This window comes from Chelonia mydas, chromosome 14, assembly GCF_015237465.2.
Source record: "Chelonia mydas isolate rCheMyd1 chromosome 14, rCheMyd1.pri.v2, whole genome shotgun sequence".
NCBI lineage: Eukaryota > Metazoa > Chordata > Testudines > Cheloniidae > Chelonia > Chelonia mydas.
This window is the reverse complement of record NC_051254.2, coordinates 42,667,486-42,691,513: the sequence shown is the minus strand read 5'-3', so window position 1 is coordinate 42,691,513 and position 24,028 is coordinate 42,667,486. Positions and strand designations below refer to the sequence as shown.

General features: G+C 45.1%; 2 protein-coding genes across 8 annotated transcripts; one reads left to right on the top strand and one right to left on the bottom strand.

The window, feature by feature from the left end:
• Positions 1–1,369: 1,369 nt before the first annotated feature.
• Positions 1,370–7,043, bottom strand: LOC119567696. The gene is made up of 2 exons (XM_037914589.2): positions 6,949–7,043; positions 1,370–4,728 (listed from the first exon to the last, which is right to left on the bottom strand). Exons 1-2 carry the CDS (start codon positions 7,030–7,032, stop codon positions 3,973–3,975), a joined length of 840 nt encoding a protein of 279 aa, XP_037770517.1. The 5' UTR covers positions 7,033–7,043; the 3' UTR covers positions 1,370–3,972.
• A 1,558-nt stretch (positions 7,044–8,601) lies between these two features.
• On the top strand, positions 8,602–21,518 carry LOC114020852. Of its 7 annotated transcripts, none has more exons than XM_043528402.1 (3): positions 8,680–8,714; positions 13,082–15,258; positions 18,643–21,518. In XM_043528402.1, exons 2-3 carry the CDS (start codon positions 15,234–15,236, stop codon positions 19,344–19,346), a joined length of 729 nt encoding a protein of 242 aa, XP_043384337.1. In that variant the 5' UTR covers positions 8,680–8,714; positions 13,082–15,233; the 3' UTR covers positions 19,347–21,518. The 7 variants fall into 7 exon arrangements, with proteins under 7 accessions (XP_027684008.1, XP_043384337.1, XP_043384335.1 ...); XM_043528400.1 differs by having other exon boundaries at positions 13,082–15,895; XM_043528399.1 differs by lacking the exon at positions 8,680–8,714 and adding an exon at positions 12,345–12,584 and having other exon boundaries at positions 13,082–15,895.
• The last annotated feature ends 2,510 nt before the right edge of the window (positions 21,519–24,028 follow it).

Below are 24,028 nucleotides of genomic sequence, written 5' to 3'. Positions count from 1 at the left end.
TAGTTCCGACAGCTCAGTATCGTCCTCTGCCTCCTGCTGCCACCAACGCAGCGTGGGCTCAGAAGACAGGACGCTGGACCATTGGTCTAACCTCGTATGGTCGTTCTAATGTTCGGAGCTTATAACAACACTCAACAGCTGGTTGAGAGACACAAGCCGAAGAGTCAGTCTGATCCCAGAGTGCTGAAAAAGCCAGATTCAAACCCTCATGGCAACACACAGCTGGGAGTCACTGGGATCAGACTCTACTGCCGAACTCCAGTCATTGTGTCGGTTAACACCTGGGGCGACTCCTCCTTCTCACAGTAATGGGCTCAGGCTCTCCGCAGACTCAGGCAGCGTCACTACATCTGTCCTGTTTTCAAGTTTCTCTTTCTGACCACAAAGACTAGACAGTGTTAGAGGGCTTTCCCTTCCCCCCTCCCCTGGTTCTTGTCACAAGGACAGAAAGCAGAAGACTGGAAGTCCGAAATGCAGGCAATGCACTGTTTATTGGGTTTAGTTTCAAGCAAGCATATCTATAGCTCTGATGCCGCAGAGCCTTTACCCAGTGTCCCTATTCCCACCTTCTCCTTCTTAGCAGGCCCAAATATACGCGCAGTGCATGCCCCGGTCCCTCCTTTACAATTTATGGCCATGTTCTGTTCTGGAGGGTCGTGAGTCTGGCGGCTTCCGTACCACCTCCTTTGTATCCCATGGGAGGGAGTGAGGTTGTGTATTGGCCAAGGCCGGGCATTTCTTTGGTTTTTAGTGTTTCCTATGCCTCCCCCCATTCTCCTTTGCCCCTCCTAACTGGTCGCTTGACCTTGGCTTGAGAGAGGAACCAGGCAGCCTTCCGGTGTGTGCTCGTATATTACACTCCCACCCTACCCTGTAACACTTTAGCCCCATCTCTTATCTTTTCTCGTTATGCTGTAAGCTCCATCTGGTGTTGGGAAATGCAACACACAGTGTCTTTTTCCTGTGTTCACACGTATTCGTAAGGATTTAAGAGTAACAAAGGTCAAACCCAAAATTCTCTCAGGCTAAGGCTGCATGTCTTAGTCTGGACCTATTCAAAGGCAGAGGGCCCTTTAGGTTTGTGAGAAAGCTTATAAAACACAAGTTTGATACCGCAGATATAGCCTGTGTCAGTCACTTTATCAGAAGGTCATATCCATGTTCGTTATTGTTTCCTTAATAACCCCAGAAATTTATACCTCAGGAAGGACAGATTAAGCGGGCAATAGGTAGGTTGTTCTAGGGAGGGCCAAAATTCAGGGTAACACGTTGATTAAAGAATCGAATTAACCAGTTGCCTCTACTTGGTTTCTTACCATTATTTGGAGCTGTGTTCTCCAAAGAACAGACTGGAGGACTGTAATACATTGATGAATTTTATTAGCTAGGGTGATTTCAAAAGCCAAGGAGAAATAACAGAAAGCAATACACAGATGGTTAGAAGGTAGTGTTCACAATGTCAAAAACATGGAGCTTTGCAAAGGACATTACAATTTTCAAGAGATAATAAGGCAGTTCAATTAATGCAAGGACTTATCACACCTTTGTCACAGACCCAAAATTTATCCTGGTTGTGTGCTTGTCTGGCCGGGTGATTTTGCTATCAACATGGAATTACAGATCCTTAAATAGAGATTCTTATTTATGTCCAATCAAGTGTATTTGCCAGTGAAATTATGGGACTGCTTATGTCACTTCAACCAAATGATTGTCAGCTAGGATTTAGAAATGTTGACACATTACTGAATTATCAAACAATGTCAATTTCACTCAAAAAAATGACCGTGCGAGGCTGAGGCTCAGAGCCAAACTTTGGTGCTTATATGCATAAAACTATCACACCTATGTAGGCATGGAAGAATTCGATAATTTTGATGGATAATATCAAAGTTTATTTTTAAGCATTTTTCATTTTTTAAATTGATTTTAAATAGCCACTATTGTGGAAAATGGGGGGGGGGAGGGGTCAGACAATAATTATTGAATGACAGTAGAGGCTGGGATTCAAAAAGTTAAAGCTTTGTAACTGTTTTTGTCAGCATCACATGTCAAAATATACAAAGTAAATAGCCTTAAATCAAACTCCACTGAGTTCTCAAGTACCAAGTTTCTTACTGCACCTATCTGTACATTTCAATTATTATTGATGGAATTGTTTTTTCATCCATTTATGTGCGTGCGGTAAAGTTGATGTTTACCGACATTTACCAATAAAAATCAAAGCAAATCCTTCCAAGCCACACCTACGTTCTGTGAGTGTACCGGACCTAGCACCGTGAGGTTCTGGCCCATGACTGGAGCATCTCTGAGCTATGGTAATACAAATAATAACACAAAAGCCAAAACAAAATGTGCAGGTGACGATTTTGATGCCATTTCTCTCTGGAATTTCACGGGTGCTGTAAACACTGGTGCTACTTTCACCAAAAGTTCAAATGCCGATGAAATCTTTCGCTTACAAGCCAAGCCAAAGTTTCTTCCACTTTTTTCAAGGAAACTGGCCGTTCTTTCCCCTAGAAAATCTGTGTGACTTTAGGCTTTGAACTTTTTGAAACAATTGGGATTTTTCACAGTAACTTTTGCCGTGGTTGAAGCAGTTTCCTCTTATTTAGCGTGCTAAGATTAGTTAGTGTAATGAGTTTCTCCCAGTTCAACATTTGAAATTACCTGTTGATTTAGTGTGACTTCTAGACAGCTTTAGTGAAACATCATACATTCAGAGAATTTTAACACAGGTATTTTCTGTCTGAAGAACATTTTGCTTCACAATAGCTGCTGCGAACCTGGAAGCACTGTTAAGAAGCGTCACAAAAGCGGAGGTGCGAGGGGCCATTTTGAAAGAGTCCAATCTGCAACACGGCCAGAGCTAAGTGTTCAAAAATCAGGGGCCAGGCGTTTAAAACAAAAATCACAAACTTGGCTTAAAAATTAGAAGAACTGTCAAAAATAATCAATGTTGGTTTGCCTTGTGTTTTTTTTTTTTTTTATCCAGAAGGGGTCACACGCGAGGGGCAGGTTAACCATCTGCAGGGATTTGAAGGAGAAATAGCGAGGAGGAGGCAAAATTAGTTAGCTTAATGGACTGAAGGGGAAATGGAGGCTGGAAATTGGGAAACACTTCCAGATGTTAGTCGCCTAAGGAAGCCTCGTTGCGTGCAGAACACCGGAGGCATGAGGCACAATATTGCAGATTTGTGTCTAGCACCTATGCTTATATGGTAGTGTTCTCACAAGGCAGGCAAATAAGCTTCCACAATTATAGTAAGGCCTTTGCAAGGACATATCGTATGATTAAGACACAAGCCTGGGACATGATCTTTGGGTCAGTCACATGGGGCCCAAATTTTAAAAACCTGCCCCTGGTTTTTAGAAGACTCAATTTTTGGGGTGCTCACTTTGAGTCTCTTCGGGGTCAGGCTCTGGGGTAAGATCATGGTCAGAGAAAAGGCAGGGGGAACACACAAATGTTGTAGGTTTCAGAGGAGCAGCCGTGTTAGTCTGTATCCGCAAAAAGAAAAGGAGGACTTGTGGCACCTTAGAGACTAACCAATTTATTTGAGCATAAGCTTTCGTGAGCTACAGGTCGCTTCACTGTAGCTCACAAAAGCTTATGCTCAAATAAATCTGTTAGTCTCAAAGTGCCACAAGTCCTCCTGTTCTTTTTACAGATGTTATAGGTAGAGAGAAGAAGAAAGATTAATGCTGTTTTGCTTGCCCACAAAAATAAAACCCACAGCAGCTTTCAGTTGTGTTCCCCCATTTTGCTATGGACAAAGGAGTGGGGAGGGAAACACTGCAAAAATCAAAAATGGAAAACACTGTTTTACAGGTTTCATCGAAAAAATGGAAAATTCCAAAAAAAGTCGAAAAATTTGCCAGGACAATTTACATTTTTTATGAGCTGTTTTTTTGATAAAACAAGGTTTGTTCCCAGCATTATGACCCACTCCAATTTTGGTTTGGTGCTGAATTTTACCAGCGCCAATTTATCTCCCCAATTAATTGCATTAAATTTGGGATTGGTGGTCTCATCCACTGTAGGATCAAGTTGAGTATAGTGTCTCTTCTCCTATTTAACATTCTAGCTACCATTATGAACTGCGAGGCTGTGAAGTCATATTGGGCTCCCCTATTAGCAAAGAAGAACACACAGATTTGACATTCACCCCTTCCTGAAATAAACTCCAGCAATTTGTCTCTGGATTGGATCACCATCCTTGCATTCTCCTGGACAAACTTGGGCTCTTGGAGATACTCACTGAGAGCGAGATCCATGCAGCTTCTCAGCTCTTCCGTCATCTGCCCCTGGGTTTCTAGATTGCTCCTCATCCGTAAGAGATGCATGGTGCTCAGAGGTTCTGGATCATGTAATTGAGTGAGGAAGCTGGCTGGTTTCCTCAAGTTATAATGGGGCTGGCTGTCGATGGTGAAGAAGGTAAACACACATTCACCCTTCCCGGAGATGAATTCCAAGATGTCACTGCGGCTCTGGATGACCACCTTGGCATTCTCCCGAACACCCAAGCACTCCCGAAGGAACACCCGCAGCACTTTGTCAAAGAGGATTCTCAGCTCGTTGGTCATTTTCCCTTGAGACTGCAAACGAGATCTCACTCTCAGGAGACTTTCAAAACTCAGTGGGCGTGGGCCAGGTGGTCTGCTGAAAATCAAGCCCATCTGGATCTCTTTAGGATAGCTTTCGATTCTGGACAAAACCCCTTTTCCAGCCTGAAAATGAAGCAGAACGAAATCCTTGGAGCTCAGGTAAATTAAGCCAAGGAAGTTCACCATCCTGCCTTCCACAGACGACAGGGGTGACTTGGTTAGGATGTGTGAGTTTGACAGAGATTTTCAGAAAAGGGGTGCTCAACTTCCAGGTGCCCGACTTTCAGTGGGCGGGATCGGTATGACAATCAGGCCACTCTAAGGTGTTTAAAAATAGATTGTACAAATTCAAAGCCCCTAAAATTAGCAGTCGGTTTTGAAAGTTGTGGTCCCTGATCCTAGTTTATTAACTGCTTCCACCTCAGAGGTGAGGTGATATTCAGCACCCGACACTGCTCAAGAGAATCTCCGGGACTGGACACAAGGGGGGGTTGTAGGCTCAGAATGAGGGGGTCAGGAGAGCTCTTTGAGGGGGGTGCCTTTAAGGGCTGGGATAGCGGAAGGGGGCACTTCGGGTCAGGCGTGAGGGGACCACTATTTTATACTGGTGCCCGGAGGCTCGTGCAGGATTGGGGCCCCATTCTTGTGAGGTACAAGGGCCCAAATCCTCTAATGTGTTTAGGCTTATATTGGACTTTAATCACTTTACATTTTTACAGTAGCGGGAATTCATGAGGGATCAGACGATGGGCGGGGATCAGTCAATATGTATTTAATGACCGTAGAGATTGAGATTCAAAAAGTTAAAGCTTTATTGACGGTTAAAATATAAATTGTCAAAAAAAACCCACCTGTCAAAATATACAAAGGAAATAACCTGAAATCCAACAGCCGTGCCTTCTCAAGGAACATCTTTCTGACTTTGCATGTCTGTAAATTTCAGTTATTATCAAGGACAATAGTTGTTTGTCGGTTGGCGTGTGTGCGGAGAAATCAACATTTATTGCTATTTACCAATAAAATATAATTCTTCCAAGCCTATTTATATAGCACTCTGAATCCTTTGTAAACATTTTTTCTCCCAGCGAGGTTTATTTAATTCTTCTTTTTCATTTTTAAGGTTGACTTTGCTGAATTGATTCTCTCTGAGAATTCAGGCCTAGCAATGACTTGCATTTTTCAGGGCGGCCATTTTCTTCCAGAAAGTTCTCGCACTTAACAACGGCTTGTTGGATTTAGCATTAATTTTCCATCAGTAAATTACTCCCTCTTGATATATTTTAGGCCAATTAGATATTTTAATCCAAAAAGTTATTAACAGGGTTAGAATGGAGGATAGTTAGAACACTAATCTTATGAGCAACTGATTAATGCACCATTTTTCCCAACCGGAAAAAATAATCATATCCCCCAATCAATAAAGTTCACAGATACACTATGTACTCACAAGATTACTCAGTGTAGTATGTTGTTGAAGCCATGTTGGTCCCAGGATATGAGAGAGACAAGGTGGGTAGGTAATATTTTTTATTGGACCAACTTCTGATGGTGAAAGAGGCAAGATTTCAAGCACCACAGAGCTCTTCTTCAAGCAGAAGACCTGAAGTAGAGCTGAAGAGGTTGAAGAGTAGAAGAAGTGCTCCGTAGCACTCAAAAACTTGTGTCCAATAAAATATATTAACTCACCTACCCTGTCTCTCGCAAGATTGTAATAGGTACGCTGTAGATATTTATTACTATGTCTGATGGACATGATCACCGGGCGCTTAATAAATTGCCATTTGCACGCTACTTAATATAATTTTGAGATGTTCAGTTTCACGAACTCCCCACTCCCTGAGTCGTTCATACAATAGGGGCGCCGCAATATCAGAATGGAGAAGAGCATTCAGCTTCAACCCTTGAGTCACAAAACCAAGGTCCCGGCGCCGCTGCATTTGCGAGTGTGTCATAGGGGCAGCACCTTTTGTCTTCCACTTTCTTTTACACACTACTCACTTTCCATACACCAATGCGCTTGTGAATGTGGGTGTTTGGGGGCATAGTTCCCGGAAGGCTTGACCCTAAATGACTCGTATTTTTTCTGCCGCTGATTCAACTCTGGCTTCAATGGTTGGGCTTCTTTATTCTTGTATGGGGCTTATGCATGTTCACTCTCCACCTTGTTCTTGTACAGTCTGTAATCTACCTGCGCCGCCATAATTTCATCTGCCTAGACCGGCACTGGCCTTTTTATCTGGAGAAGGCTGCTCCCAAAATGATGAAAATGCAACGTGAGGAACACAGAGAGAGAAGCAGAAGCATACGGAGAAGGAAAAGTTTGAGTAAATGTGAGCTACTTACTAGATTTTGAAGAGCTGGACAAGACCACAAGTCTTCTGCAGAGAGAAACAACTCTGATGAATTGCAGTGAAAGAAACATCCCATCACGTGAACACCAGGATGTGTGATCACATAAAGTGAGGGGGGGTGGAGAGAGGGCAAAAAGAGAGAAGAGAATAGGCGGCAAGGTGACCGTACATCTTGTTTTGCCCGGGACCGTCCCTTTTTTAAGCCCTGTCCTGGCCATCCTGACTTTTTTGGCAAAAGTGGACATTTGTCCCGTTGACTCTTGCCAACTCGATCATCAGTTGGCAAGAGGCAACGAGACAAATGCCCAGGGTTGGGGAGGGTGGGGGGCGAATGGCAAAGCCAGCCCTGTGTGGGAGGGAGGGTTTGGGACAGCGGCTGAGGCCGGGCCAGCCCTGCAGGCAGTCTTTCTCTCAGGCCTTTCCGAGCAATTCCCTTGCCCTTGCTAAGGTTCACCCTCTTCAGAGAGTACCACACTATTATTCCATTCCTACATCCCTGCACGGTGACATCAGTGCTTGGGTCAGGGCTTTAGATGGAGCCTGTGGGCCCTGTGCACCACCAAATTTGCCCATCTTGCTCATTCCCATGAATTACCTCCCTAATTATCACGTGGAGGCTTCTGAATCTGAAAGAGCAATTAGATTGCAATAAAACACGGTGGCAGAAGAGTCAAAGTCATGGCTAATTTTCTCTCCGGATCCCTGTCTACATGACTTTTGTCCAGGTCTCTAAATGCAAGATTTGCCTAAACCACTATTGCAAACGAAGCGCAGTGACACAGCTATGGACAGAATAACGTGTATAGGCCAGGTTCTCCGCTGTCTCCAGCGGAGCTTCGGCCGATTGACATCAGCCGGGGATCTGGCTGCATTGAGTTGACGGAGTTACACTAGCTGGCCAGTGTAAACCCAGGTGTCTAATTCTTTGTGTCTTCTTCTAGCTCCACCCAAGGTCATCCAATTCTGGAAGGGTCGGTTACATCATGTCCTCTTTTCAACAAAAGACGGCTAATGGGGACGGAGAATCGTTCTTTCTTTGGTTCACACGGCCTCAGGATCCATTGTCAGCAGTGTGTAGAAACAACCAGCGAGTGGAGAGGCTGAAAATAGATGTCACAGCCTGGAAGATGCTTTAGCTAAACATGAGGTGGTGGGCTCAGTCCAGGGGAATCAGGGTGAAATGTGAAGCCCTGTGCTGTGCTGGAGGTCAGACTAAAATAGCATATAATGGTCCCTTCTGGCTTTAAACTCTAGGAAGCTATGAAAATCTATTAAATCAATAGGTCTCCTGTGGGAGCAGGGGTCAGCTTGTAGGATCGGGGTCTTGGTGAGAAAACTTTCCTTGTGGGTGTGGAGTAAGTGATTCAGCTGAGAAAAAGTCTACACTGCAAAAAAATGCTTATCGATCTGCCAGGGGTTGAACCCAAGCTGCAAGGCCCCGTTAAAAGCCATGTCACCACGATTTTAACCTGGGTTAGGAACTCACCTTTTATTTATATATATATATATATATAATTTTAGTACATACTCTGCAACTCAGTGCTGGCTAAGTTTTTTGGTTTTCAATCAAGGGCAAGCAGAGTTTTCTGTGCAGAAAACCAAGCTGCACTGTGCCCTTGGATATACCCCTACTTTTGAACGGCAGACATGTACTCGTGGTATGTTGATGTGGTCTGGAAACACAGTGTCAGCAGCAGAAGAGGGCAGGAAATCAGCTCACAGTATCTTGCAGCTTGAAGTCAGACAAGGTGCAGTAATGTAAGTCGGCTTCAGTTTTGTGAGACTTTGTCCCTTTTGTGTGAATTTCTGCCTCCTACTTCTGCATTTATTCCTGCCTTGGATATGGAGTGCACCATGTTCCCAGCTCTGGCAAGGGAGTGAGAATTAGTGGTTAGAGGGGGGCTAGGACCCAGGACTCCTGGGTTCTATCCCAGCTCTGGAAAGGGAGTGGGGTCTAGTGGGTTGGGGGCAGGACGGGGAGTCTGGATGCTTGGGGTCTATCCCCAGATCTGGGAGGGGACTGAGGTCTAGTGGGTTGAGGGGAGCTGGGAATCAGGACTCCAGGGTTCTATTCACCATTCTTTTTTCCCAGTGGTCTTCTCTGTGTCTCAGGTTCCTCATCTATTCTGTATAAATGCTACAACACCCACCTGTGTAAAAGGCTTAAAGCCTTTGAGGGGCTTGGGGAAAAGCCGCTCTACAAGTTCGGAATATTGTTAGGCTCGATATATAATCGTTCCTAGCAAAGGTTGCAAGAGACTTTCCAGTCTACATTTGGCTGGCTAGATACTTTTTGTCTGAAATGTCTCATCCTCTGTGTCGATCCAGAGGAGAATTTGAGGGGAGATTTTGAAAAAAAACAACAACAACGGGGCAAACCCCTCAATACAACTGTTGAGAAGGAAATAATTTTCTAATTGTTCTCCCCTACCATTTAACAGACATGTAGCTAAGACACACAGCTCCACATCCTTAGACCTATACTTTTATATACATTTTATTAAGGTTGATATGTGAGTAGCTAGGCCATTTTCTTTGTACGTTTTTTCTACTTTAGCTTTGTATTTAATCCTCAATGATTATACCTTGTCCTATTTTTAAAAATGTTGGCCCCTCGCTTTTCAAAATCTCCAGCCTATCTGTGCACAGTTCATCTACCCCCAGTTTAAGAGTCTTTAGGACTTCAGCGGACTGAACCGTTCTCTGCAATAGATGCAGCTACAATTCTTCACATCATGCACGTAAACTTAGTGTGATAAACTCGCAAGCTCAGTCTATTTAGCTTAAACATTGGGAAGGTTAAGGAATGACTTGATCACAGTCTATAAGGGGAACAAATATTTCATAATGGGCTCTTTAGTCTTGCAGAGGAAGGTCTTAACACGATCGAATGGCTGGAAGTTGAAGCTAGACAAATTTAGACTGGAAATAAGGCCTACGTGCTACATTTTGACAGGGAAGGTAATTAAGCACTGGAACAATTCACCAAGGGTCATGTGGATTCTCCGTCACTGGCAGTTTTTCAATCAAGGTTGGATGTTTTGCTGAAACATCTGCTCTAGGAATTATGTGGTGTATAATTGTAGCTGTGATGGGAATAGTAAGGAGGCTGCTATTGCGTGGTCTGTGATTTTTTTTGGTTTTATGTCTAAAGTCTTCTTATGAACTGAGGCCCCAGTTCAGCCATGCAGTTAAGTACATGCTTAAATTTATGCATGTGCGTTAGCCCTCCTGAAGTCAATGCAAGGTAAGCAGAATCCTAAAAGTTTTGCCGAATCATGACCCAAGTCTGACTGATTTAACTATTCTGAAAACTCAGTTCATTTTTCAGGCTGTCTCTATCCTTATGTTTCCTCTCTGTAAATAGTTTTTTGTTTTTAATAAGTAGATTTTCTTTTCTGAAAATCACAGAAATTATAGAAATGTGGGGCTGAAAGGGACTGTAAGAGGTCATCATCGATTCCATCCCTGCTGCACCAGGTCTGCACAGACCATCCTTGACAGGAATTTGTTTAACTCCTCCAGTGAGGGGGTTTCTCACTGCCTCCCTTGGAAGCCTGTTCAGAGTTTAACTATCCTTAGAGTTAGGGTGAAATTCATCAGCCTCTGCCAACTTGAATAAATCTAATTTATCTAAATAGCCTTTAATATGTTCTTTTCCTACTTTTGAGCCTAAGAACCTCGCCTCTTGTTAATATTAATTGTGGTAACTTAAGCAACTGGTCACAATCTTATTAGTGAAGCAAAAAAGACATTAAACACCTCAGCCTTCTCTGTGTCATCCATTATTTGATCTTTTCCCCCATTAAGTAGAGGCTCTACACTTTCCTTCATCTTTCTCTTACTTCTAATGTATTTATAGAACCTCTTCTTATTGCGTATTATGGCCCTTGCTAGGTGTAACTCATTTTTTGCCTTAGGCTTTTTGATTTTGTCCTATCTGCTTGTGCTTTTCTGGAGGTGGCTATTTGCAAATGATTTGTTTTATAGACGTCTGGGTTACTTCTGTCTAATAGAATTGGGGCTGTTATGTCTAGGCTTGGAAAGGTTCGTTTTTAAGTGGTAAATGTCAAGGTCACCATACATGCAGAAACCGACAAAAAAAATTTTTTCCATCAGTACTAATAGAAATGTACAGATAGGCAATGTAAGAGAAGTGTTGCTTCAGAAATACTTTGATTTCAGGCTCCTTACTTTGTACATTTTGAAATGCAATGTTGACAATCTGTGTTTTAACACCTATGAAACATTAATTTCTTGACTCTCAAGGTCTACATCTATTAAATAATTGTCTGCCACCCCATTGCCTGCCCCCCTTGCCACATTTTCTGCTACTACGAAAAATTAAATGGGTTAAAACCATTAAAAAATGCTTTAAAATGAACAATATCTGTAGAAATTATAATACAAATGAAAATTGCAATTTGCCATTTTCCTGCCCAACCCTGTGAAGACAGATAAACAACTATATATTGCAGAAAAAACCAGCAGAGTGGGTTTTGTTTCGTAGGCATATCTGGTCACCATTAACCTTTTTAGTGAAGACTGAAGCTCAATAGACATTAAATACCTCAGCCTTCTTGATGTTGTCAGTTATTAGCACTTCTTCCCCACTAAGTAGAGGCTCTACACTTCCCTTCATCTTTCTCTTACTTCTAATGCATTTATAGAACCTCGTCTTATTGCATATTATGGCCTTTGCTAGGTGTAACTCATTTTGTGCCTTAGCCTTTCTGATGTTGCCCCTAGATGTTTGTCTTTTATGCACTCATGCTTAGCAGCTTGTCCATGTTTCCACTCTTTGAAGCATTTCCATTTGATTTTAGAGTCATATTGGTCTTTTAGTATGCTTATCTTTCTTCTGTATCGGGATAGGCTTTTTCTAAAAAATACAAAATTGTAAGGGACATAAACCCCTGAAGCAGTTGGTACTTGCCTTTCAAGGATTCCGTTGTACGTACAGGAGAATCCCGTTTATCTGACCCTCCAGATTAACTGAACAACCAACGCACACACACAGACTCATTACAAAGCATTAAAACAATAGCACCCTTCTTTATTTGTTTGTGTATGCCAGGAAGCTACAGCTAGTTTAAAAGCAACTCTGCATCTTAAAATAATGGATAGAAAGCTCTTTGCCCATTCTCCAGATTATCCGAATTTTTGATCTGGCCCTGGTCCCAATTAGTACCGTGTCCTATTTGCAAGACAAATTTCCCTATTTGACTTCAAGATACTGCAGAGAATTCTACTATGGTAAGCCCAGGTTCTTGGGCTGATATTCCCCACAACCCTGGAGATTGTCCTTTCCTGTTATTTGGACAGCCCCCTCTGTCGTTATTTACAGTAAGGCAACTGAGGGTGGCTCTGTGCTTCGGGGAAATGGCCTGATATATGAGTGAGTGGGAAAGGAGATAGCTCATGACTCAAAATATTTTCGGAAAATAAGGCTCAGTCCTCCACCTACATGATTTTCAACCCCGTGAAAGGGAGTGCTTCATAGGCTAGTGAAAACTGAAAGCCCAAACTCAGGGCTCTGGTCACAGCTTTGGGACTGATTCTCTCCCAGTGGAATTCACCATCCCATCTCTGAAGCCCTCAAGACTGGACTTTGGTGGGATTTGAGTGGTATGTATGTCCTGCCCAAGGTCTTGCTGTGAAATCTGCCTCAGAAAGTAAAACCCTACCAGGAAAGCAGAATAATGGGACTTTTGGATAAGTTATCTGGTATGGGAGTTAAATATTACTGAGAGTGGTAAAACAATTGAAAGTGGACATCCAAATTAAGGCGCAGGCCTGAAGCCAAATTTTGGATTAGCAGATGCGCGCATTCATGCCGATGGATGATCCCACCTACATTTTTCCCCTCGAGAAGGTTTTTGTTAAGAAATGCCCTTTTATTGAACATGGGCATTTTGGTGAAAGTTTGTTTGGGGGTAATTTTTCTTCTAAGTTGGTGGTTACCTTTGTTAGGGTCATTGCTCCTTACTTTTTGTGCGTGAGTGTGTTCAGACACCGCGCTGCTTCGAGCCACCTTTTCATGCTTCTATTTTTAGGCATTCTACTGTTGCTTCTCTTTGTCTCTCTTTTGCATTCATTCATTGAACTTTTCGCTTTTTGTGCAGTTGCTCAGTCACCGGTTGGAGGCATTTGTAGGGGTATTAGGCTACGATTCTGTCATGGAGATCAGGGATTCTGCGATTTTCAGAGGTGTCCATGAGTTCTTTGACTTCAACTTTAGCTCCACCATGTCCATACTCTGGTTTTCTACATTTGTACCATGATAATCCTGTGAATTTTGCCGAATTTTGCCGTGACAGAATCGTGTCCAAAATGCGTTTGATTGCTGTTTTTGAGAATTGTTTTGGTTTGCGGAGGTTTTCTGCACCTCCGGTTTTGACCAGTCAACAACGGAAGCTTTTTTTACCCCATCAAAAATCAAATTTCCCAACAAGAAAATTTTCCTTTTCAAAATAGCAACATTACCTTTTCAAAAGTTAAACTTTGTGATAAAAAAAAAATCACAGAAGAATGAAATTCTGGGGAAGGGAGTGAAAGACAGCAAACACACACAAAATAAGTACCCCCTAAACTGTTGACCGAGCAAATGCACAAAAAGAGAAATGTTCAATAGATGAACGCAGAAAAGAGAAACCAAGAGAAGCAATGATAGAATACATAAAAACGAGGCTAGAAGCAGCATGGTGTCTGAACAATCACACACATGCACAAAACAGGATCAGTGACCTTACCAAAGGTGACCAAAAGCCGAGAAGAAAAACTATCCCAAAGAGCCAACAGATTCTGTTTTGTTTTGTTTTTTTGATTAACGTTTCCATCAGACTTGGTTTTACAGTAGCAAACTGTCGGTTACCAAAATTTTCATGTCCAGGGAAACAGCACTTCTTGACCACAATGTTTTTGAGGGGAAAAATTTAGCACTGATCATCTGTCAGAACAAATACGGTGAAAATTTTACTCCGTTCCCCCATTTCAAAACCAAAGGAATTGTTAATGGGGACGGTAAATAACCACTGGAATGATTTATTAAGGGTCACGGTGGATTTTCCGGCACTGGACATTTTTAAATCAAGACTGAACGTTTTCAAAGAAGATCTGCTCTAATCGAAAGAGGAATTATTGTGGGGCAGTTCTCTGGCCTGTGTCATCCTAGCCTTGGAATCTATGAATGTGTGAAAGAAAGACTAACACAAAATTTGTATAAGGCCTAACCTGGGAGCGGAAAAAATGCCGTGTCAGGGGTGGTGTAAATCAACAGAGATCCACAGTTGGAAAGAGAGCTATGATGCTTAACGCCATTTAATCAGAGTTAATGCTGTAACAGGCTCGCAGCAACCAAGACCCTGTGTGTCCCATGGCAAAAGATAGATCCAAAGTCTGTGGCAAATGCCCTGCCTGCAGTGTGGCTTGCTTTTGTTTCTTTATTTTTTTAAAAATACAGACTTCTAAGGAGTCAAATATGAAAGCGAATCACACAGCCAGCACCAAGCTAACCACAGCGCTAGCAAACCAAGCACTGCTCTTACCTCCCAGAACTGTGGATAGAACCCAGGAGTCCTGGCTCCCAGGCCTCCCTGCTCTAACCACTAGTCCCCACTCCCCTCCCTGAGTGGTTAAAATAATGGTGGCATTTTTGGGGCGGGGGGGAGGGGGGATTATGTGTGTGTTTCAACATTCCTGATTAGGACTTTTGAATTGAAACTCGTCAGTAAAACCCTGTGCTATCACACATTTGTGCATGGGTGGCGTGCAGGATTTTTGTGGTTTTTTGTTGTTGGGCTTTATCTCTGAAAATGAGATGTGATGAGTTGTACCGGTGATGTACTTGTGATGAGTTGTACCGGTGTGGCGGCTGGGATGGGGCCCTTGCGGTGAGTTGTACGAACGAGCTGTGGAAAACATAATCTCAACATAACCCCAAGAAAATGATGGGGTCAAAATGAGCTGTTCCCACTCAAGGGAGAGATCCTGGAGTCGTTGTGGAGAGTTCTCTGAAAGCATCCACTCAATGTGCAGCGGGAGACAACAAAGCCAACAGAATGCTGGGAACTATTAGGAAAGGGATAGCGAATAAGACAGAAAATACCGTGTTGCCTCTCTATAAATCCATGGGACGCCCACCTCTTGGATACTGCGTGCAGATGGGGTCGCCCCATCTCAAAAAAGGTAGATTGGAATTGGAAAAGGTGCAGAGACGGGCAACAAAAATGACGAGGGGTCTGGAGCGGCTTCCGTACGAGGAGAGATAAAAAAGACATGGACGGGTCAGCTGAGGAAAGAGGTGACTAAGGGGAGGATGTGACAGAGGGCCGTAAAATCATGGATTATGTGGAGAAAGTGTCGTTTACCCCTTCACATACCACGGGAACCAGGGGGTCACCCGATGAAATTCATAGGCAGCAGGTTTAAAACACACACAAGAATGTACTCTGTGGAAGTTATTGCCAGGGGCTGTTGTGAAGGCCAAGACTATAACAGGGTTAAATAAAGAACTAGAGAAGTTCCTGGAGGACAGGTCCATCAGTGGCTATTAACCCAGGATGGGCAAGGACACAACTCCAGGCTCTGGGTGCCCCTAAACCTCTGACTGTCAGAAGCTGGGACTGGATGACAGGGAATGGGTCATTTGATAATTGCCCTGTTCTGTTCATTCCCTCTGAAGCACCTGGCACTGTCAGAGACAGGACACGGGGCTAGATGGACCATCGGTCTCAGCCAGTCTGGCTGTTCTTTTGTGGAAAGTTTGGTTGAGTTACCTCTGCTACCGCAATGGTCTAGGCCTCAGGCCATGGCATAGACACGTGCCGTGAAGTCACGTGACTGTAATACCTAAAGTCCAAATGGTTCTTGTCAACTGCTGGAAATGGCCCACCTTGATTATCACGACAAAAGGTTCCCGCCCCCCGGCTCTCCTGCTGGTAACAGCTCACCTTAAGTGATCACTCTGGTTACAGTGTGTATGGTAAAAAGAACAGGAGGACTTGTGGCACCTTAGAGACTAACCAATTTATTTGAGCATAAGCTTTCGTGAGCTACAGCTCACTTCATCGGATGCATACTGTGGAAAATACAGAAGATGTTTTTATACACACAGACCATGAAAAAATGGGTGTTTATCACTACAAAAGGTTTTCTCTCCCCCCACCCCACTCTCCTGCTGATAATAGCTTATCTAAAGTGATCACTCTCCTTACAATGTGTAGGATAATCAAGGTGGGCCATTTCCAGCACAAATTTAACAAGAACGTCTGAGGAACAGTGTGTGTGGGGGGAAAGGAATAAACAAGGGGAAATAGGTTACTTTTTATAATGATTCAACCATTCCCAGTCTCTATTCAAGCCTAAGTTAATTGTATCCAATTTTCAAATTAATTCCAATTCAGCAGTCTCTCGTTGGAGTCTGTTTTTGAAGTTTTTTTGTTGAAGGATAGTCACTTTGAGATCAGAAATCGAGTGACCAGAGAGATTGAAGTGTTCTCTGACTGGTTTATGAATGTTATAATTCTTGACATCTGATTTGTGTCCATTTATTCCCTTACGTAGAGACTGTCCAGTTTGCCCAATGTACATGGCAGAGGGGCATTGCTGGCACATGGTGGCATATATCACATTGGTAGATGTGCAGGTGAACGAGCCTCTGATAGTGTGGCTGATGTGATTAGGCCCTGTGATGGTGTCCCCTGAATAGATATGTGGGCACAGTTGGCAACGGGCTTTGTTGCAAGGATAGGTTCCTGGGTTAGTGCTTGTGTTGTGTGTTGTGTGGTTGCTGGTGAGTATTCGCTTCAGGTTGGGGGGCTGTCTGTAGGCAAGGACTGGCCTGTCTCCCAAGATTTGTGAGAGTGATGGGTCGTCCTTCAGGATAGGTTGTAGATCCTTGATGATGCATTGGAGAGGTTTTAGTTGGGGGCTGAAGGTGATGGCTAGTGGCGTTCTGTTATTTTCTTTGTTAGGCCTGTCCTGTAGTAGGTGACTTCTGGGAACTCTTCTGGCTCTGTCAATCTGTTTCTTCACTTCAGCAGGTGGGTATTGTAGTTGTAAGAATGCTTGATAGAGATCTTGTAGGTGTTTGTCTCTGTCTGAGGGGTTGGAGCAAATGCGGTTGTATCGTAGAGCTTGGCTGTAGACAATGGACCGTGTGGTGTGGTCAGGGTGAAAGCTGGAGGCATGTAGGTAGGAATAGCAGTCAGTAGGTTTCCGGTATAGGATGGTGTTTATGTGACCATCGTTTATTAGCACTGTAGTGTCCAGGAAGTGGATCTCTTGTGTGGACTGGACCAGGCTGAGGTTGATGGTGGGATGGAAATTGTTGAAATCATGGTGGAATTCCTCAAGGGCTTCTTTTCCATGGGTCCAGATGATGAAGATGTCATCAATGTAGCGCAAGTAGAGTAGGGGCGTTAGGGGACGAGAGCTGAGGAAGCGTTGTTCTAAGTCAGCCATAAAAATGTTGGCATACTGTGGGGCCATGCGGGGACCCATAGCAGTGCCGCTGATCTGAAGGTATACATTGTCCCCAGATGTGAAATAGTTATGGGTGAGGACAAAGTCACAAAGTTCAGCCACCAGGTTTGCCGTGACATTATCGGGGATACTGTTCCTGACGGCTTGTAGTCCATCTTTGTGTGGAATGTTGGTGTAGAGGGCTTCTACATCCATAGTGGCCAGGAGGGTGTTATCAGGAAGATCACCGATGGATTGTAGTTTCCTCAGGAAGTCAGTGGTATCTCGAAGGTAGCTGGGAGCGCTGAAAGCATAGGGCCTGAGGAGTGAGTCTACATAGCCGGACAATCCTGCTGTCAGGGTGCCAATGCCTGAGATGATGGGGCGCCCAGGATTTCCAGGTTTATGGATCTTGGGTAGTAGATAGAATATCCCAGGTCGGGGTTCCAGGGGTGTGTCTGTGCGGATTTGATCTTGTGCTTTTTCAGGGAGTTTCTTGAGCAGATGCTGTAGTTGCTTTTGGGAACTCTCAGTGGGATCAGAGGGTAATGGCTTGTAGAAAGTGGTGTTGGAGAGCTGCCGAGCAGCCTCTTGTTCATATTCCAACCTATTCACGATGACGACAGCACCTCCTTTGTCAGCCTTTTTGACTATGATGTCAGAGTTGTTTCTGAGGCTGTGGATGGCATTGTGTGTATGGTAACACCCATTGTTTCATGTTCTCTGTGTATATAAATCTCCCCACTGTATTTTCCACTGAATGCATCCGATGAAGCGAGCTGTAGCTTACGAAAGCTTATGCTCAAATAAATTGGTTAGTCTCTAAGGTGCCACAAGTCCTCCTGTTCTTTCTGCGGATGCAGACTAACACGGCTGCTCCTCTAAAAACAGGAAGGTGTCAGATGGTGAACGTCAGGGGTGACTGCACCTGGGGATAGTCTAACAAAAATAGCCTCAACCATGCTGGTAGCAGCTTCCATCGCTTCACATTGGCTCAGAGGTTCTAGGCTTCAGAGTGACCGTGCACAGAGCGACAGTCTTGGAATTGTGTAGCTAGATTAGGACTAAATACAGGAGGGGTTTTCCCAAGGCACCAAATGGAGTTGCCTTCAATGGAAGTTGGGTGTCTAACTCCCTCCTTTCTTACCACCCCGGCTGAATTGTAGTTCAAGTTCGGGGCCCTGGATAATGATTTATTTGTTAATCTATTTGATTCTTTTAGATCTTCAGGGAGCTGGTGGGGGAGAGCTGCTCCTGTTCTTGAGGGAGGGAGACGGAAGCTGTGAGAAGAGGAGGATGGAGGGGCCTTCCCTTGTCAGCAAATCTTGCTACCTGGAACCTCTGAGCGTAGAGAACCTGCTGCAAATGCGGAGCAAGCTGGAGTCCAAGGGGAAGATGACCAGGGAGCTGAGAGCCCACTTCAACGGTGTGCTGAAAATGGTCCAAGAATGCGAGTTTGTCCAGAACGACGCCAAGAAGGTGATCAAGTGCAATCAGGAAGACCTGAAATATCTCTACAGCGATGGAGAAGACAAGATCTTTGTCTTCTGCCACAATGGAGAACCCCCGTATATCGGAAAAGAAAGGGACAGTGATAGGTACCTGTGTCCGTCACCCCCCGAGACAGAACTGCTGAGTATCAGACACCTGCTGAGTGCGATGAGCAGGCTTGAATCCCAGGAGCGCATGACCAGCGAGCTGAGAACCTGCTTTGAACATGCCCTGGAGAATTTTCGCCAAGAACCCAGCTTCATACAAGGGAACGCAAGGCTGGTGATCTGCTATGAGGAAAAGGAGTTTCATTTTGTATCAGGGAATGGGGAGAATGAATTCATGGTGTACCTGGAGGATGGCAAACCCCGTTATGAGAGCCGAGTGCTGGGATGGGGGGCATACCTTTTTAAAATGCTTGCCAGTTTGTTTTAAAGCGGCAGGGTAAGCCAGATTTTAACTAGAAGAAGGCTGCAAAAACAAACAAACAAACAAACAAACAAACAAAAACCTCCAGGGAATTAGAACTGGGAAAATAACTGATTGTTCAGGTCACTGGCAGTGACAAAAATTGATTTGGATCCAGTCCAATTGAAAATGTTGCTAAATTGCAAATAAATAAATAAATAAATGTATTTTGGATGAAACGAACCTTTGACCTGAAACAAGATGTTCCGAGCATTTTTAAAAGGCTAGATTCACAAGGAAAAGGAGCTATCCTTCTTTTATCTTTTAGCACAGGGGTTAGGGCACTCCCCCGGGATGTGAGACCTGAGACCTCCCTAAGTTCAAATCCCTCCTCCACATTCAAGCAGAAGGGGGAAATTGAACCTGGGTCTGTCATATCCAAGGTGAATACTCTAACCACCGGCGTCAAAGTGATAAGGAGACCTCCTCCATTCTGTGAATGGCATCCAAGTCCTGACAAAGAATTTTTTGGCAAAAACTGGTCAGCAAATTTGCGTCGACGTCGTGACTAGTTCAACTGAAACTGCATTTTTCACTGAATAAACTTTTCATATAGTTCATCCTGCCTGTCACTCAGGCCCATAATTTGGGTGTCATATTGGACTTGGACTCTCTCTAGGTCTCCACATCCAGGATATGCCTAAATCTGGCTGATTCTTTCTGCAGAATATCTCTAAGATCCAGGCTTCCCTGTCCATCCACCAGGCTGAAACACTCATCCAGGCTCTCCTCATCTCGCGTGTGGACTGTACGAGGTGATTTTGGCAAACCAGTAAAGTGTCTGAAACCACTATGGCTTATTGCTAAAAGCAGCCAAGTCCGCAGGCTGTAAATTGGCCATTCAGCAGTCTCAGCTTGACAAAGGCAGGAGGGGAGGGGGTTTTGGGTGCCACAGAAAGGGCAGCTTGACCCTACGTCCTTCCCGATAAGAATTGTGCTGAAGTTGCTGATACATGCATCTTAGAAGAGCAGGATGTACGGCTATTGGGGCCGTGTCATAAATATAAAGGGAAGGGTAAACACCTTTAAAATCCCTCCTGGCCAGAGGAAAAAACCTCTCAGCTGTAAAGGGTTAAGAAGCTAGGATAACCTCGCTGGCACCTGACCAAAATGACCAATGAGGAGACAAGATACTTTCAAAGCTGGAAGGGGGGAGAAACAAAGGGTCTGTCTGGGTGATGCTTTTGCCGGGGACAGAACAGGAATGGAGTCTTAGAATTTAGTAAGTAATCTAGCTAGAGATGCATTAGAATCTGATTCCTTTAAATGGCTGAGGAATTAAGCTGTGCTGAATGGAATGGATATTCCTGTCTTTGTGTCTTTTTGTAACTTAAAGTTTTGCCAAGAGGGATTCTCTATGTTTTGAATCTAATTACCCAGTAAGGTATTTACCATCCTGATTTTACAGAAGTGATTCTTTTTACTTCTATTAAAATTCTTCTTTTCAGAAACTAATTGCTTTTTCATTGTTCTTAAGATCCAAGGGTTTGGGTCTGTGGTCACCTATGCAAGTTGGTGAGGATTTTTACCAAACCTTCCCCAGGAAGTGGGGTGCAAAGGTTGGGAGGATTTTGGGGGGAAAGACGTTTCCAAACAACTCTTTCCCAGAAACCCGGTTAGACGTTTGGTGGTGGAAGCGAAAGTCCAAGGGCAAAAGGTAAAATAGTTTGTACCTTGGGAAAGTTTTAACTTAAGCTGGTAAAAGTAAGCTTAGGAGGTTTTCATGCAGGTCCCCACATCTGTACCCTAGAGTTCAGAGCGGAGAAGGAACCTTGACAGGCCTCAAGGCTGCAAACTCTGGAAAAACCCACACCTGGTTAATCAATAATCAGAAGGAACCTCTTGCTTGACCATTGAAACTGCTTACTTAACAAGTTTTCTTTAAGGGACATGTCATTCTATTACTAATGTATAAATAAGGGGGGAAAGTTTGAGGCTGGACTCTTCTGGACTCTCCTGCTGGATACATCTTGCGGTCCCCACCGGCAGACGGAAGATTTGGCCACCGGTAGCCTGCCGCTGTGTCACTCAAGAGTCCCACTCAGCTTTGGTAATTATCAAGGGTTGGGGGTGTTTTACTAACCTGTTGCAGATGTTTGTAAGTGCTTGAGACTAAATAAAGTTTAGCTTTAAGTGAAAGAACTCTTGTGTTGTCCTGTTTGTGCCAGCCATCTATCGGTCAGACGCCGTGTCTCCCCGATTGATTTCCTGACACCACCTCGCACAGAGTAAAAGTTACCAAGAGCTTTGGGTTGGAAGAACCCCGGGTAACATGGACTACTGCAGCATCCTTTTCCCTGGCCTTGACAAATGCAACCTCGCCCCGCTCATATCCATTCAGAGAGCTGCTGCAAAGATCCTTCTCTTAGCCCGTCACGTGGACCAGGTCACCCCCCTCTTTGAATCCCTCTGCTGGCTCCCCTTTCCCTATCGCATCAAACACCAGCGGCTTGCCTTCACTTCCAAGGCCCGTCCCAGCTGATTCCCACCCAACTTATCATTGCTCATTCATGCCGCTGGTTGGCACGTGATTGCCCGCTCGTTAAACTTCTAAACAAGCTGCGAAGCTATGGACACAAACTGGGACCGTAGGCATCATTGTGGCAACCAAGGTCCTGCAGTAGCACCAAATCTTGTATAAAGGGGGTCAAATAAGGTGTCCAAGACAAGGTAACGGTTGGCTGCTTAGGATTATGCTGTCTGGGTGCATGTATTATTTTTGCAGTTCAAGTTATAAGTATTGGCTCTCCACTGTCTATATTTCAAACTTGTGCTGTGCTTCTGGGGGACACCCCAGACAGTTTGTCATCAGCACTGCCCAGCCTGCTTGATGGTCCATTAAGGACCATCAGCTACACAACTGACCCACTGAGAGAAGGCAGACACGCCTGGGGATTCAGCAAGGCCTGCAGGGACATGCCTATGGACAGAACTCTAAAATTTTGTCATGCCATGTGCTTTGGGATCGGCAGAACCTTTGTTCTTTTGCTGGGGTGTTGGTTTTCATAACCATTCATCCCCATAAGGAGTGGCACTGGTGGGGATACTGGGGAACTGGAGTGTCTAAGGGAATTGCTTGTGTGACTTGTGGTTAGCCAGTGGGGCAAACCGAAGTCCTCTCTGTCTGGCTGGTTTGGGTTTGCCTTAGAGGTGGAGAAACCCCAGCCTTGGGCTGTAACTGCCCTGCTCTAAGCAATTTGTCCTGAATTGATACTCTCAGAAGTGTCCCACCAAAGCCAGCATCGTTACACAAGCCCCTCCCAGGCTACCTCTCGTGCTCGGGAAGAGCTCCCTGGAAACATCCAAAATGGCACTTCAGTGGCCACCTTCAAATCCCTCCTCCTCAGGACTCTATTTGTGCAACGCCTAGGCCAGGGTCTGACTCGGGCTCTGAGGCACCAGAATAAGACAGTAAAATAACGCTTCCCGGACCTGTGGCCATTCAAAAGGCAAGGCAGAGGCTGTTCATCTCTCTTGCAGCGCAGGGACGAGATGACTCAGGGAAAGAGTTAACCCTAGACGTCGCTCGGTAAATAGCAACCCTGGAGGAATCCAAGTATCGCTCCGATGGCTGGGAAGCAGAGCGCGGGTTGCCAGACATCACATAGCTAAGAATCAGCTATGCGCCATGCTAACCCACTGATCCAGCCCCTCTCGCCCATTGCCAGCTTCTGGCAAACAGAGGCTAGAGACGCCACCCCTGCCCATCCTGGCCGTTCTTATGTTGGCTACCTCCCAGTACCAAAAGGAAGGGGAAGGGTCGATGGGAAACCAGGCCCTTAATCTAGTCCCCAGGAGCAATGGGGAGAGGCCAGTGCTCCAGGTCAGCCTGATGGACAGGGCAGGCAGGCTAATGGGGGAATCAGGAGGCCAGGGGGGTCCCGTGTGAGCTGGAATCACCTGGGCCAGAGTGGGGCCGAGCTGAGGAGCGAGGGGGCCCAAGCTGAGCTGGGGCACAGAGCTGTGCAAGCCAGAGATAACCAGAGAAGCAGCCCCGAGATCAGACCTGCTTCTGAGGAAGGAGGCCTGGGACATGTGAGGGACAGACTGTGAACGGCCCTTACCCTCCAGAGACGCTGGCTGTGACGTCCCCGGGCCACAGAGCGGGGCGACGGGTTTTCCTTTCACCTTTCCCGGCTTTTCTTTATCTTTTATAAAACTGGTTGCTGTTTAACAAATCGTGTGTGCTTTGAACTGTGTGTGATGATCAGTGGGTCAGGGAAGTGTCCAGTGCGGAGAGAGCACCCGGAGTGGGGACACCCTAGCCCCTGCCCTAGGTGACCATGACGAGGATGGGGGTCAAGCCCCCCAGGAATCCTGGGCCCAGCCTTGTCGGGGTTAGGAGGACTCTCCTGTGGGGCAGAGTCCTCCTAACCCGACAAGGGGAAGCCCTCGTGGTCAGGCAGGGCTCTGGGTAAAGGGAGTGGGAGCGAGGACTTGGATCCTTTCGCCAGCCCGCTTCACCGGGATCGTGTACAAGCCGGGAAAGTTCCCCCGCCCCACTTACCCTTACTTTAGCAGAAGCAGGGGAGACGTTTGTGCCCCTCCTGGGCAGCGTTCCTGAGCACACATGTTGGTTCGGGCATCGGGGGGGGGAGACAAAAATCACCACCTCGCAGGACAGGGAGCGGGCCTGGGCGTGCATGAGA

Coding starts and splice junctions, on each gene's coding strand:
- LOC119567696 (XM_037914589.2), bottom strand. CDS start 7,032: ATGGGATGTTTCTTTCACTGCAATTCATCAGAGTTGTTTCTCTCTGCA. Junction 4,729..6,948: donor GTCCAGCTCTTCAAAATCTA/GTAAGTAGCTCA, acceptor CTTCATTTTCAG/GCTGGAAAAGGGGTTTTGTC.
- LOC114020852 (XM_043528400.1), top strand. CDS start 15,841: ATGGCCCACCTTGATTATCACGACAAAAGGTTCCCGCCCCCCGGCTCT. Junction 15,896..18,642: donor GCCCCCCGGCTCTCCTGCTG/GTAACAGCTCAC, acceptor TGATTCTTTTAG/ATCTTCAGGGAGCTGGTGGG.